Genomic DNA, 16,203 nt, shown 5'->3' with positions numbered 1-16,203 from the left:
GGCGCCGAGGACGAGATCACCGCTTCCAAGGCACAGAAGCGGTTAAAAAATAATTGGCTGTTCTAGAGAGAAAAAAGTATATTATTTAGTAAAGTGCTCTGGTATCCTACACGTTGGTGGAACAATTCACTGTATAAGATCCCAGTGGCGATTCCTCTGAAGAAAGACGTCCTTCTCTGCACCCCAACCATCTCAAGCTCTGGTCTTGCGGGCTAGCTCTCTACTGCAAGGGTAGGCCTATGTGTCTTTTTCTGCTGCCCCTTAGACTAACAGATGCACACTGCTACTCGCACTCATTTCTCAAAATAGCACTCCATTTTCAACAGCACTGTTGCACCCCTCAGTCAGTCGCATAATACCATAATCACTCACACCCCTTACAGACCAGCAGACTCACACTACTGACAATATTCTCACACCCATCACAGACTTGTAGCAAAGCCAATAAGTCTGGCTTAAAACTGAAAGTACTGCTTCATTGATAGATTAACTTGTATGTGGTATTATGGATATGTGAGTGGGTTAATGCCAACTCAAAAGTGGATGGGTGGATGATGCAAGGCTAGGTAACCGAGTGGATGAATTAATGCTGGCATGAATTAATGACTGCAAGGAGGGAAGCACAAAGGCATTTTCACTTTTAAGTCAGATCCGTAGACTTTTGCCAATGGTAAATCCATGTCTTTAGGCCCTCCAGGAGTTTGTTTCCTCTCGATTAGTGGTGTGCGGATTTCTGTCACCCCCATATGCCTATATTAACTCTTGATAAATTTGCTCTAAGTTTCTGTCTTCCTTCCTGTTAGAAGGTGTTGATCGAAATATATTTCATAGAAAATGTACTGGCTACACTAACAAATGCCATGATTCTGTGATGAACGAGGATGGGAAGCCCTACTCGCTATGAGGGCCTTTGAGTATGTGGTGGTGATAATTTACTCCTGGAAACTGATATATCAGTAATTTAACGTAAAGGGACAGTTCCTGGTCTATTTTCTAATGTTAAGTAGAAGACCAGGTCGAGCCACGGCATCTGAAATGAACTTTGGTGATAGGTTAACTTATGCAATGTGGCTTGCAGTGTCACACTAAGAATGCTGTATGCATATTTCATTTGGGTGTCCAGTTTTATGTTTATTTTCTTGTACTAAGACTGTGTAAGGATACATCTTTAGTTAGTACAAGTGTAAGGCTGGGTGGCAACTTGCTCTCCTGTTTCAACTGGATGCTCACTATCCTTTTGCTCCTTACAAAGGCTTCTTTTTGAGTAAATGTTAACATTGATTGTTTTCTGTCCAGCAGTTTTTCCTAGAGTTTACATTAAACCACCACGAAGTTTGTAATTTTGTGGCAGCGTCCAAGGCTATTCCAGTAGGGGGTTACCTATTCCTTGACAAGAAATATTGCCTACATTCCCTCGGGTATGGTTTAGGCTTTTAAGACCATATTTGACCAACATCTACCCATTCTTCCACGTTCTTTACAGTAGCTATTCATATGCCAAAGCATCAACGTGAACACACTAATTGTACTTGTTGCGGATGTTGCTACCTTGCTTTGGGTGAGTCCTGCCCTGGAAGTGACGTTTGGGCATCTACTTAACCTCTACCGTCGCAAGGTGATGTCCGTTTCTTTCTGATCGCTGTACAGAGGTGGAGATCAGGAGACTCTGGTGTCCAGAGGAAACCCGCCCCCACAACAACTTGTTGGAGTTGCGGACGACTTGGTTAGCAATGTAAGCAGCTCTCCCAACAATCAAAGGGAAACTGGTACAGGTCCTTACAGCCAAAACTGCTACAATGTTGTACTGCAACGAAGAAAGTGGAGTCGACATGTGGATTCTTTACCAGGAGGCCCTGTTCTTCTGGAAGTGGCTGCTTGGCCAGGGCACCTCCTTGATAGTATAACCCCTGATAGTATAGCACCTGGCAGGATCTTTAAACTGATACCAAGGACAAAAGCAGCATTCCTGTGAAATGTGGTCACATATTTCCAAATAGGGCAAGAAAGTTACTTGCCTCGAGTAAAGCTCTTTCAGGTGGATATTCTAACTGCTGAATCCTCAGCAACCCACCCTGGTCATTGTTCTGTAGAATCTACTAATCTAGACCATGTTAAGATTCAGATCTCAAGATCTGGACAGTGGCACCATCTGATTTCCCATGGCTCAGTGTCTGACGGCTTGGGCATAGATAAGAAAGAAACCTAGAGCAAGAGGTGGTGTTTATGTAGGAGCGCCAGTGTCACAGCCAAGCATGAGCCGCATGACACAACCTACTGATGCAAAAGTGAATTGCTAAGTAAAATGCTGTCTAGATCCGGTTTGGTACTGCGAGGGTAATCTGCAGTTAGAGTATCCACCAGAAAGAGCTTTGCCAAAGGCACTTTATTCATTTAAGCAAAGCAAATATTTGAAAGTATTTTAAAAAGTTCAGACGCTATAAGGTCTTGGGATTTAAAGCTCTTCAAAGATCACTAAAATGCTGCAAATCAGTATTGTTTGTTCCTGAAAACTCTTGATTACGGTCACATATGCAGTTACATATCATTTTGTCTGTTCATATTGTAACAGAAGAAACATCATCTCTGTGGTTAGGGACAGAGGTCATATAGCGAATTATCAATTATGATTGCTTACCAAACAAGTTTAACCGATTTTGCCAAGTCTGTCAAATAGTTAATAATGTGTTCAGCAGCCGCGTGTGGTTGGTGTAAGCTTTACTTTGATTAGCTTAATGTATTTAAATTCCATAGCATTTTCAATAAAACTGCCCAAAATAATTGACTCTAGTTTACCAGCTCGTTGTCTTAAACTCTGTTTCCTGTAGGTTATGGAATTAGAATCTAAGCTAAATGAAGCAAAGGAAGAGTTTACATCGGGTGGTCCTCATGGTCAGAAGCGAGACCCTAAAGAGTGGATCCCTCGTCCACCAGAAAAGTATGCTTTAAGTGGACATAGGAGTCCCGTCACTCGTGTCATTTTCCATCCTGTTTTCAGTGTTATGGTCTCCGCCTCTGAAGATGCAACAATAAAGGTACACAGCATTGAAATTCTGGTCATGTCTTTTTATGTCAATATATATTAGGTAATCAGCTTTAACTTTGATTTTGTGTGTCTTCATTAAATAATAACCTATAGTATTTCAGCATCCGTTGTACTTTTGAAAATTGAAGTTTATTGCAGCAGTAAATGACATTTGGAATGTGTATTTTATCTAAGTACAGACTTGTCTTCAGTGCTTACAGTTTTAGTTGGAAGGAGATCCCCACTGTTTCATAATTGCCTTAGAAATGCTATGACGAAAGTACCATTGTGCAGTGCATTTAACAAAATTCATTGGTCGGTTATACAAGCAGATCACTTCATTGTATAAATCTGAATAAATATTTTTACAGCTGAGTTTGAATGTCATCCTTTGCAGCACGAGGCACAAGTCTGATACTTTAAGTTGACTTTTTCTTTTTGCTACTGAGGCCAGCAAGGTGTTTCGACCCACCTGAGAGAAAATCCTTCTATCGTAATATCTTTATCTCCTACGATATTCAGTATTTAGAATGCTTTGTTGAGCCTCTGTCTTAAGTCCAGTGATTCGTACCCAAGATAGCCTTCAATTACAAATGCCCTGAAAATAACCATGTGCAGCAAAGACTGATGCATCCGCTGCTGCACTTATGATTTTATTTGATACTTGTCCACCTTCATTCAAAATTTCTTGAAAACCTTGTCTGTCCTCTGACAGTCTTTTGGTAAACCTGCTTAGAGAGTCCCACAAGGACCTATCATACTTCACCAGAAAAGGAGAGGAACTTGCTACTTCCATGGATGATAATGTCACACACATCTTTCTGCCAGTGGTATATATCTGCTATCTTATTGGAGCTGTTTTCTATTTCACGCCTGCTTCTTGTGGGATAGGTTTGCTATTCTCTTAGTGTTTAGCACTATTGATGAGAACCCCCTGGAAGGGAAGGAAAAGTTGCTTTCCTGTAATCCTAATTCTCAGAATTTTAGTTCTTCGGAATCCTCATCAAAGTCCTAAGCAACCCTCCCACCTCCCCAGACAGAAATCGTTCCAGCTCACAACAGATACTTCATCCAGGATTCCTAATCACTGTAAAAAGACCTGACCTAACTGTCACCTGTGAGGCATGATGGGATACAGGGAGGTACTGTGAAGCTCTTAAATGCACAGTGACAGTTTTATTTACTATTCTTTGAGTAGCAGCCTATTGGTTAACAATTTCTCATTCATTTTCCTTTTCATAAAAGTTTGTGAACGATATTCTATAGTCACTTGTATTAGTGATTTTCTGTGATTGGTTCTTTTTTTAGCTTCTCTATAGGCTGCGGAGGTATGTGTGTGTGTGGGTATATATTCATGTTCAATGGCATGTGTAGCTGCAGATACACATGCTATGCATAGCTCTTCCGACATCTAGTATTGGGCTTGGAGTGTTACAAGTTATTTTTCTTCTAAGAAGTCTTTTCAGAGTCCACGGGATCGAGTGGTGACTCCTCTCGGTTACAGTGCGCATGGGCATCGAATCTATTGTTAGATTGTTTTCTTTCCGCGGTTGGGTTCGGACGTGTTTCCTCTTGCTCTGAGATTTCGAATCTGAAAAACCTTAGAAAACCTTTTTAATAGTCAGTATTGTTTTGGTCATGTTTCCATCTAGCATCGAACCGGTAGTATAGTTGAAATCTAAATTTCACCCTTTTGGGCGTGTGCACCCGACTAGGGCCTATTCAGGCCTACTGCGTGGAAAGCCTGATGGATTGGACTCCATTTCAATTCTGCCCTCGGTGCCACGCGAAGTTCCCATATACAGACCGACATCTGGTCTATAATTTCTGCCTTTCTCCGGACCATCGAGAAGAAGATTGTGAAGCCTGTCGATCGTTTAGATCGAAGAAGACCTTGAGGGATCGCAGGGCCCGAAGACTAGTAATGGCATCGAAAAGCACTGAAGATCTCGATGTCATGGAGGAAGAGCAGGTGCAGACAGTCTCCATCCGAGACACCGACTCAGAGCAAGAATCGGAAGATCATAGACCCATCACTGCTGGCCAGCACGTGAGTATGTCTGACTCTACGCCCACATACAAAAATCAGTTGAAGGCCTTGGGTACACCACTGCCGGAAGGCCATGGTTCGGCCTGAAAAGACTGTCTGCGACCGACCTTTGGGCTCTGCGCCGAAAAAGGCCACTCCTCCGTCCACTTCAGAGTCGAGCTAGTCAGTTAGAACTTCCGCCTCAGACTCTAGTAAGCGTCCTCAGTGGAGTCGAAGATTCGATGTCCTGCTTTGGAGCCGAAACAGCCGACATCATTTTCGGGACTGAAAAAGATTCAAACTTCGGAACCGAAAAAATCCTCATACACAGAGGAACAAGGACTTTCGAGTAAACTTAAGCAAATCTAGAAGCCGATGCAAGAATCTCACAAAGCTTCTGAAGAAGAGACTGAGATTGAGCCAGTATTGGAGGTTATGGATGAAAGACAATCATGAATCCATATACATAGATAGTGGTCGAATTCTGAATGCACCTTCTTTAAAGACTAAAAGAAAGCTAGCCTTTCAAGAGGAATTGGACTCTGCTCAACCACCAGCAAAGGTTCAGAAACAAAAGGAGAAACCGGCACCTGTCCTTACTTCTCCTCCTCACGCTCCACAGCTTTCTTTTTCACCTCCTCACAATAGTCCACCACCATTGCCTTTTCCGACACGCTCACTATACTTGCATGGATACAGTGGATCCTTGGGATCTGTATGATCCTGATCTCATTCCAGACAATGATCCTGACCTATACCCCTCCAAGCTTTCTCAACCAGAGGACACTACTGCCTACACTCTGGTAGTTTCTAGGGCAGCTGCTTACCAGGGGGTGCTTATGCACTCTAAACCCCTGGAGGAAGTTTTTTTATTTAACCCTTCTCTAGATACCAGTGTCTCCCTATGTTGCCTGGAATGGTCAAACATGCTGACCAAATTTTTAATGAGCCCGTCAAAGCTAGAGTGATTACCCCTAGAATTGACAAGAAAAGAAATATAAACCTTCCCCTACAGACCCAGACTACATCACACATCCAGTTCCTCTGGAATCAGTAGTAGTCAGTGCGGCTAGAAAAAGAGCTAGCAGCCAGTCATCAGGAGATGCTCCTCCTCCTGATAAAGAAAGTAGAAAGTTTGATGCTGCTGGCAAAAGAGTAGCCATGCAAGCGGCTAACCAATTGCGAATTCGCAAGCACTTTTTGCCAGATATGATAGAGCCCATTGAGATGAGATACAAGAATTTATATAGCACTTCCCAAAAGAGCATCAAAAAAGGGCACAACAGGTTGTAGAAGAGGGACAGGCTATAAGTAATAATCAGATAAGGTCTGCCCTCACTGCTGCTGATACAGCCGCAAGGAGTGTCAATTCTGCCATTACAACTAGAAGATCTGCATGGCTACGGTCCTGGTTTTAAACCGTAAATTCGACAAGCAGTACTTAACATGCATTTATTTGGGCCTGAAGTGGACACCACTATAGAAAAACTGAGAAAAGACTCAGATACTGCAAAGGCAATGGGGGCATTTTTTACCGCACCATATGGAGCCTCCTTTCGCAGGCCACAGTTTAGAGGAGGATTTAAGCCACAATCCTCTGAAGCTTCTATCTCCCAAGCAAAGCAGGAACAAAAAACACAATATCAAAGAGGGGGATTTAGAGGGTTCTACAGAGGACAATATTTCAGAAATAGAGGCAAGTTCCAAGCCTCAAAGCAAGCCACTACACCATCTAAGCAGTGACTTCCTTCCCACCCCTCCACTCCACACATCTCCTGTGGGGGGGGAAAACTGCAGCAATTCCACTCTCCTTGGCAAAATATCACCACAGACAATTGGGTATTATCAATTATCCGCAATGGATATTGCCTAGAATTAATCTCCTCCCCTCCAAACATTCCATCAGGTTACCACAAATTGTCCCCAGAACACAACGTTCTGTTGCAACAAGAGGTCCAATCTCTATTATTAAAACAAGCAATAGAATTGGTTCCTCATTCTCAACAAGGAACAGGAGATTCTCCAGTATTGGGGTATCTTTCATAGATTCACATGCTTGAATCATTCCCCGTCGTCGAAGTGGGAGTCCCACGGTACATAGAAAGCAATAAATAAAATAAAAAACTTTTTTTTTTTTTCATTGAAGTCAATACGAAAAAACACCTTCAATTGTAGAACTATCAGCCTCTTTAGAAAGAGCCCAAACTTTAGCCAATCAGACGCGACCACCCCTTTAGAACCCTCAGCACAGAGGCTCAGTCTCTCAGATTTTCTACCGCACGTCGTGTGTAAGGGAGTCTCCCTGAGCTCTGCTCAGTTTTCTCTCTCTTCAAGAGAAATTCTTGGAAGTTTTCACTTGACTTTTTCTACAGAAGTTTTTTCCATCATGTTTACAAGAAAAGGTCTGTTTAGGCCTTGTGGGACCTGTGGAAAATTGAGACTTCACTGTGAGGATCCTCACAAGGAATGTATCTACTGCTTACATCCAGAGCATAAGGTCAAGGACTGTAAGATCTGCAGGACCTTTCCCAACAAGACTCTGAGGGACAGAGAAGCCAGGCTCCTACTTTGGCTCCAGAAAAAGGCAAGGGAAGCTCTTTCTGAGGAGGAGAGTGACACTTCTGTCACCTCAAAGAAAAGGAAGAGACCGGTGGAGAGCCTATCCCCTGCAAGCAGTAAGTCAGCTAAGAAGCTGCATGTTTCTAAGGACAAGCCAGGGGATCTACCTTCAACATCCATGGTAGCATGTGGCAAGGTTCACTCAGAGCCATCCTCACCTGCTGCTTCATCAAAGAAGCTTAAAAGGCCTTAAAGCTTCACTGCCTCTGTCGACATCCCAAAAATCTACACCGTCGACGACGCTGTCGACGAGCGCTCCGTCGACGACGGGTCTTTCTTCGACTACAGTGACGGCCACGTTTACGGCTCCTCCATCACCGATGATAGTAACTTCGTCTCCGCTATCATCTACGATGATAACGTCGGTGAGTCTGAAGTATGGTCCGTCGTCCTCGCACACCTTGAAAATAAAAAAGCCGTCGACGGGTAAGAAGCTGAAGTCTTTGCCGTCGACGCATTCATCGACGAGAAAGTTCAGAAGATCACCGTCGGTTTCACCGATGAAAATACCGACGACGCACCTGTCGACGGCAACCCCGTCGACGGATGGCGTAGCAATATTGACTTCGTCGACGACACCTTCGTCGACACTGGCAGCACCGATGCCGACTACACGGACGACGGCTCCGTCGATGCCTACACCGTCGACAAGAACACCATCGACGAGTGCTCCGTCGACGACTCATTATCCTCACTCTGGAACATCTCCTTATTTACCGCAGAGAATTTTGCCTGTAAAGAGCAAGTCTTCTTTATTGCTTCCATCTCATACATCGCCCAGCAAGGTTGCACCAATTCCTCCGCAACATCTATTTGCTGATGAAGGTGATGACGGTGATGTTTATTCTGATGACGGCTTTTTTCCGGTGGCACGTAGTCCATCTGAACTACGCATTAAGTGCCAAGAGGAGGATGAGGAGGAGGATCTTCAGCCTTATTCGGACCAGCAAGATGATGCAAGATTATTCGAGATTTCCTCCAGCTGGTTCGTCTACACCGGTACAACCTCCAGACGCCAGTGTCCACTCAGGCTGTACCTTCAGAATTTCTGGGCCCTACCACAGCACCTTCATCGGTTCAGGATATTGCTTCACCTTCATCCGAGGAGGAGCAAGAAGAAGGGGAGATACAGGACTCGGATTCTCTCATTCCGGAGTGGGATGACTATCAAATCCAAACTCCATCTCCGTCTACACCACCGCCAGTGGACTCTCCACCACAGGACATTGGGAGTTTCCATAGTGTCATGGAAAGAGCTGCGAAAAGATTCCAGCTGCCAATTACTTCGAAGCTTTAAAGAGGACACTAGGAAATCGGTAAGGGCCATACCCATTGTAGATTTCATTTGGGAGGAGGGCCTAAAGGTAATGCAGACTCCGTCCTCCATTCCCGCAGTCTTACAGAGACTAGAGAAGAAGTATAAGGCACCAGACAACTCCCCAGCATGTTTGATCAGCCATCCTAAACCGGATTCGGTTATTTCGCAGGCAGCTCAGAGGAGGTCCAGGAATCCATCGACATCTGACTGCCCCCGCAGACAAGGAAGGACGTCGTTTGGACTCCATAGGCAAGAAGTTTTCAACTATGGCTGCCACAACTGTGAGAGCAGCTAACTCTCTAGCAATACTGGGGAGATACGATTGCCAGATGTGGTCTGACATGTCACAATTCATAGATATGTTACCTGAGAGCAGTAGAGTGGAAGCACGCAGAATTGTGCAGGAAGGAGAAAGGATTTCGGCTGAAATCATAGACTCTGCAATTGATGTCTCCTCTACAGGATTTCGACAGTTGGCCGGGGCGGCCGTACTCAGGCGCCAGGGGTGGCTTAAAGCTACCTCGTTTAGGCCTGAAGTTCAATTGAAGATTCTGGACATGCCGTATGATGGCGAGCTTTTGTTTGGAAAGCATGTTGATGATGCATTACAGTCGATTAAGGCAGACACTGAGACAGCCAGATCATTGGCAGTGCTACAGTACAAGAGGCAACCCTTTCGGGGAGCGAGAGGGAGAGGAACCTTTTCATATAGAGGAGGCTCTCAACAATTTCTTCATTACTCCTCTTACCAAGGTCAATTTCGTTCAACCTTCGGCCAGCAACAACCGCATTCCTTTCGTCAGCAGTCATCCGCTCGCTTCAGGCAACAAACGAGAGGAAAGTCGGCTTTCAGGACCAAAGAAACAGCAAGAAAGCAGTGACCCTCATCAAGTGTCTGCACCCAGCCCCTATATCAACACTCTTATAGGGGGCAGAATTTCCAAATTTCTACACCAGTGGTCCAGAATAACTACAGACAAATGGGTATTGGATATTGTCAACCGGGGGCATACACTAGAATTCAACCAACCTCCCCCTCAAGTACCACCAAGAGGTCCCCCGCCAGCCCATCTCAACGAGCTTATGGAACAGATTGCTATTTTAATGAGGAAGGGAGCAATAGAGATCGTACCAAAGAGCCAGAGGGGAACAGGTTTTTACTCCAGTTTCTTCCTTATCCGGAAGAAGACCGGGGACTGGAGGCCTATTCTAGACCTTCGCTCGCTCAACCAATACCTCAAGAAGCAATCTTTTCGCATGATCTCTCTTCAAGACGTCCTGCTCCTGCTCAACCGAGGGGATTTTATGACATCTTTAGATCTTCAAGACGCATATTTCCACATTCCTATTCACCCCAATCATCGGAAATTCTTGCGGTTCAGGGTTGCAGGCATTCATTTCCAGTTCAGAGTGTTGCCTTTTGGCCTCCAGTCGGCCCCAAGAGTGTTCACTAAGGTTTTGGCACCAGTGGCGGCCCACCTCAGGCAATTAGGGGTACAGGTGTTCCCGTACTTGGACGACTGGCTAATAAAAGCACGTACAACATCGAAAGCTGCCAGAGACACGGAGACATGTCTCTCCCTTTTCGGAGCTTTGGGCTTGACAGTCAATTATCCCAAGTCTCACCTAGAGCCTACCCAGAACATCACGTTTCTAGGAGCCATCTTGGACACTGTGCAAGCGAAAGCTTTTGCTTCGCAGGACAGAAGAAAGAAACTTCGAGACTTAGCAACACGTCTCAGCAAAAGAAAGTCCGCTTCAGTGCGGACTTACAAGTCTTTTCTGGGGATCCTATCGTCTTGCATTCCATTGATACAGAACTGTCGTCTGCACATGAGGACTCTTCAACAACAATTAGACAATCAATGGAAGCAGATAGAAGGCGCTTTCGACGATGTAATTCGAATAACCCCTTCAGCAAAGCAGGCTTTCAGATGGTGGAAGGAAACTCCCCTCGTTTCCGACGGTCTGTCATTTCTGAAAGACAGGACCATGCACGTAGTAACAGATGCATCCCTGGAGGGATGGGGTGCTCATTTGCAGGATCTTTCCGTGAGGGGAAAATGGTCCACTCAAGAATCAACTCTCCACATAAATGTATTGGAGTTGAGAGCGGTTGCCTTGGCACTCAAATCCTTCCTCACGAACATCAGAGATTCTTCAGTTTTGATAAGGACAGACAACACCACGGTCATGCATTACATCAACAAGCAGGGAGGCACAAGATCTCGGGCATTATCTCTGGAGGCGCAGAAACTGTGGCATTGGGTAATTCGGCACCAAATTTCCATCAGGGCAGAACATCTCCCAGGGATCACCAACACCTGGGCAGATGCCCTAAGCAGGACTCAAACCAGCTGTCACGAGTGGGAACTCAATCAGTCAGTTCTCGACAGTCTCTTTCGTCGTTGGGGCAAACCCAGTCTAGATCTGTTCGCGACCAGAGACAACAAGAAATGCCAACACTTCGCAAGCTGGCGTCCACAGAGGGGATCAAAGGGGAATGTGTTTTTGATCAGATGGTCAGGGATTTATGCATACGCTTTTCCCCCGCTTCCTCTCATCCCGAGGCTTCTGCAAAAGATGAAGAGGGAACAATGCAGGATTCTACTAATCGCTCCCAGATGGCCACGCCAGTTCTGGTTCACAGAACTTCTATTACTTTCAGAACAACCTCACATTCGGCTGAAGGCAATACCGGATTTGTTAACAATGAGCCAGGGTCAAGTTCGTCATCCCAACCCGACATCTCTTCGTTTATCAGCCTGGCTCCTGAATTCTATGAATTTGATGGATTAAATATCTCTCCGGATTGCAGGGAGGTGCTTGCCTGCGCCAGAGCTCACTCTACAAACCGAACATACAAGTTTAAGTGGAAGAGGTTTTGCTTATGGTGCTCAACTTCCAATGTTCACCCTCTAACGTCATCTCCTGAACAAATTTTGCCATATTTATTGCATTTGGCTAAATCCGGTCTTTCACATTCATCTATCAAGGTGCATCTGGTGGCCATATCCCGTTTCCGACGGACGTCTCAGTCACCTTCACTATGGTCGTCCAGAATAATAAAACAATTTCTTAAAGGTTTATTTAGGATGTTTCCACCAGTTCATCGTCCTGCACCGCAATGGCATTTGAACATTGTGCTCTCCCAATTAATGAAACATCCGTTCGAACCCATTCATAAAGTGGATCTCAAGTTCATCTCTTTTAAAACAGCCCTACTTCTGGCCTTGACGTCGGCAAAGAGTCAGCGATATCCAAGCGTTCACAATTTCTCCACCTTTCCTCCAATTCAAGCCAGAGGTGGTCATTTTGAGAACTAATCCAAAGTTTATACCTAAAGTCCCATCATCTTTTCACCTAAATGAACCGGTGATTCTCAAACATTCTTTCCAAATCCGCAAACGGCAGCGGAACGAGCTCTACATTCTCTAGACATTAAACGCTGTTTAAAATTTTATATTCAAAGGACAAGCGGTTTCCGCAAATCTGAACAATTATTTATCAGCTATGCAAAGTTCAATAAGGGTAAAGCAGTCACTAAACAGAGTATAGCGCGCTGGATCTCTTCCACCATACAGTTGTGCCACCAGTTGGCAGGTAAACCATTATCATCCAGTGTCAGAGCGCATTCCACTAGAGCGGTATCCACTTCAACAGCTCTATTCGCTGAAGTCCCTCTGAACCAGATCTGCAGGGCGGCAACATGGACACATGCTCACACTGTCACCCAGCATTACTGCCTAGAGGCTTCTGACAAGGTGGATGCTGCGGTAGGACAAGCGGTATTGCGTAATTTATTTGCATAAGGTGAGCCAATAACCTCTTACCCTCCATCCTCTCTGTATTGTTTGAAGAGTAATTTAAAGTATATAATTTCATGTGTGGGTATAGGTATATGTAAAATATATATATATATATATATATATATATATATATATATATATATATATATATATTCGATGGCATGTGTAGCTGCAGATACACATGCTGTGCACATCCCGCCATCTGGTGTTGGGCTCGGAGTGTTACAAGTTGTTTTTCTTCGAAGAAGTCTTTTCGAGTCACAAGACCGAGGGACTCCTCCCATTTCGACTCCATTGCGCATGGGCGTCGACTCCATCTTAGATTGTTTTTTTTTTTTCTACCATCGGGTTCGGACGTGTTCCTTTTTGCTCCGTGTTTCGGGTCGGAAAGTTAGTTAGAATCTTGGAAAAATCATCGGTATTGTTTGCGTTCGGTATCGGGTTAGTTACAACAGATCGACACCGAATTAAGAAGAGCTCCGGTGGCCCTTCGGGGTTTTCTTCCATCCCCGTCGGGGCCTGGTCAGCCCGGCCACGTGTCTCTTCAAGGCTGATGAAACAGACCCCATTCCGCTTCTGTCCAGAATGCCATAACAAGTATCCATATACAGATCAACATCTGGTCTGTAACTTGTGTTTGTCACCAGAACACAAGGAGGATACTTGTGAGGCCTGTCGAGCGTTTCGGTCCAGGAAGACACTCAGGGACCGAAGAGCAAGAAGACTGCAAATGGCGTCGGCGCCGACAGGACAAGAGCGTTTCGAGGAGGAGGAAGAAACATTCTCCACCCAGGAGTCGGACTCTGAGGAGATCGATCCAGAGGAAACGCCGAAAACCGTGAGTAAGGCGTCGAAAACAAGAACTCAGGAGAAAAGCGCTAAAGCCCAGGGGACACCACCGCCAACAGGCCATGGCTTAACCCGAAAAGTAGGTGACCGTTCATCGGCACCGAAAAAGGGCGAGCTGGTGTCGAAGTCATCCGACTCCGGTCGAGATACCGGCACACAGCAATCTCGGGCCCGAGATAGTGGCTCAGAGAAGATTCGGCACCAAGACAGCGGCACCGAAACGGTTCGGCACCGAGAGAGCACGACGCCGAAAGTAAAAAAGGTTTCGTCGGAGCCAAAAAAAGCGGCTGAAAAGGTTTCGGTACCGAAATATCCAGCCTCTGAACCGAAAACAAGTTCCTACACTGAGGAACAAGGACTGTCCACACAAATGAAGACCCATAGATTTGGACAGGAATTACAGGCAATAGAGCCAGATCACAGACAAAGACTGCTCCATATTCAAAAAGATACAGGGAAGATCAGCACTCTTCCTCCAGTCAAAATGAAACGCAAGCTTGCCTTCCAAGACAAAGACAAACAGCCACACGCAAAGGTGGCTAAACAAGTAACACCACCACCATCCCCACATCACTCTCCGCAACCATCACCGGTAGCCACTCCACCAATGATGCAATCCCCAACTCATACAGGAATGAGTCAAGATGACCCTGACGCATGGGACCTTTATGACGCACCAGTGTCGGATAATAGTCCAGAATGCTATCCAGCTAAACCATCGCCACCAGAGGATAGTACAGGCTACGCACAGGTGGTGTCAAGAGCAGCTGCATTTCATAATGTCAGCCTTCATTCAGATTCCATTGAAGACGACTTTCTTTTTAATACACTGTCGTCCACACACAGCCAATATCAGTCTTCCTATGCTACCCGGAATGCTAAAACACTCCAAACAAGTGTTTGAGGAGCCTGTTAAAGGGAGAGCCATTACTCCAAGAGTAGATGAAAAATATAAACCGCCACCAACAGACCCAGTGTACATTACACAACAGCTAACACCAGACTCTGTTGTAGTGGGAGCAGCGCGCAAAAGAGCCAACTCTCATACTTCAGGAGATGCACCACCTCCAGATAAAGAAAGTCGAAAATTCGATGCTGCAGGCAAAAGGGTGGCGGCACAGGCAGCAAACCAGTGGCGTATTGCAAATCCGCAAGCTTTGCTAGCCAGATATGATAGGGCCCATTGGGATGAGATGCAACACCTTATTGAACATTTACCCAAGGAGTTCCAAAAAAGAGCGCAGCAAGTAGTAGAAGAAGGACAGGGTATCTCAGATAATCAGATACGGTCAGCAATGGATGCTGCAGACACAGCTGCTAGAACTGTCAACACCGCTGTAACAATGAGACATGCATGGCTGCGTACATCAGGATTTAAGCCAGAGATACAGCAAGCTGTGCTGAATATGCCATTCAACGGACAGCAGTTGTTTGGGCCGGAGGTGGACACTGCGATCGAAAAACTTAAGACACGGCCAAAGCCATGGGCGCACTCTACTCCCCACAGAGCAGAGGCACATTTCGAAAGACACAATTTCGAGGGGGGTTTCGAGGGCAAACCACAGAAGCCACAACCTCACAAACAAAGCCCACTTACCAGAGCCAGTATCAGCGGGGAGGTTTTCGGGGACAATATAGAGGGGGACAATTTCAAAGGAACAGAGGAAAGTTCCAAAGTCCCAAAACTCCTCCAAACAAGCAGTGACTTCAAGGTCACAAATCCCCAACACATAACACCTGTGGGGGGGAGACTAACCAAGTTTTACAAACATTGGGAGGAAATAACAACAGACACTTGGGTCTTAGCAATTATCCAGCATGGTTATTGCATAGAATTTATCAAATTCCCTCCAAACATCCCACTGAAAACACACAATATGTCAAAACAACATATAGATCTTCTAGGACTAGAAGTTCAGGCATTGCTACAAAAAGAAGCAATAGAGTTAGTACCAAAACAACAAATAAACACAGGAGTTTACTCCCTGTACTTTCTAATACCCAAAAAAGACAAGAGTATGAGACCTATACTAGATCTCAGAACATTAAATACCTACATCAAATCAGATCACTTTCACATGGTTACATTACAAGACGTAATCCCACTGCTCAAACAACAAGACTACATGACAACACTAGACCTAAAGGATGCATGTTTCCATATACCAATGCATCTTTCCATATACCAATGCATCCTTCACACAAAGTACCTAAGGTTTGTATTCCAAGGGATACATTACCAATTCAAAGTGTTGCCATTCGGAATAAGAACTGCACCAAGAGTTTTTACAAAATGCCTAGCAGTAGTAGCTGCACATATCAGAAGGCAGCAAATACATGTGTTCCCGTACCTAGACGATTAGTTAATCAAAACCGACACTCTAAGACGGTGTTCACAACATACAAAATGTCATAGAAATCCTCCACAAACTAGGTTTCTCAATCAATTACACAAAGTCACACCTTCTGCCGTGTCAAACACAGCAATACTTAGGAGCAACAATCAACACAGCAAAAGGGATTGCCACTCCAAGTCCACAAAGAGTTCACACATTTC

The 16,203-nt window shown here is 45.0% G+C and overlaps 1 protein-coding gene across 2 annotated transcripts in view; it reads left to right on the top strand.

Annotated features, from left to right (window-relative positions):
- Nucleotides 1-16,203, top strand: part of PAFAH1B1 (platelet activating factor acetylhydrolase 1b regulatory subunit 1) — a 533,693-nt gene that overhangs the window by 206,327 nt on the left and 311,163 nt on the right. For both annotated transcript variants that reach the window (XM_069227017.1, XM_069227018.1), the window contains one exon: nt 2,826-3,032. In XM_069227017.1, coding sequence (XP_069083118.1) covers nt 2,826-3,032 — 207 coding nt within the window. The remainder of the gene's footprint in view (nt 1-2,825; nt 3,033-16,203) is intronic.

The sequence above is a fragment of the Pleurodeles waltl genome, chromosome 3_2 (assembly GCF_031143425.1).
Source record: "Pleurodeles waltl isolate 20211129_DDA chromosome 3_2, aPleWal1.hap1.20221129, whole genome shotgun sequence".
Classification (NCBI taxonomy): domain Eukaryota; kingdom Metazoa; phylum Chordata; class Amphibia; order Caudata; family Salamandridae; genus Pleurodeles; species Pleurodeles waltl.
The sequence above is the reverse complement of the archived record's forward strand: the minus strand, read 5'-3'. Positions and strand labels throughout refer to the sequence as shown.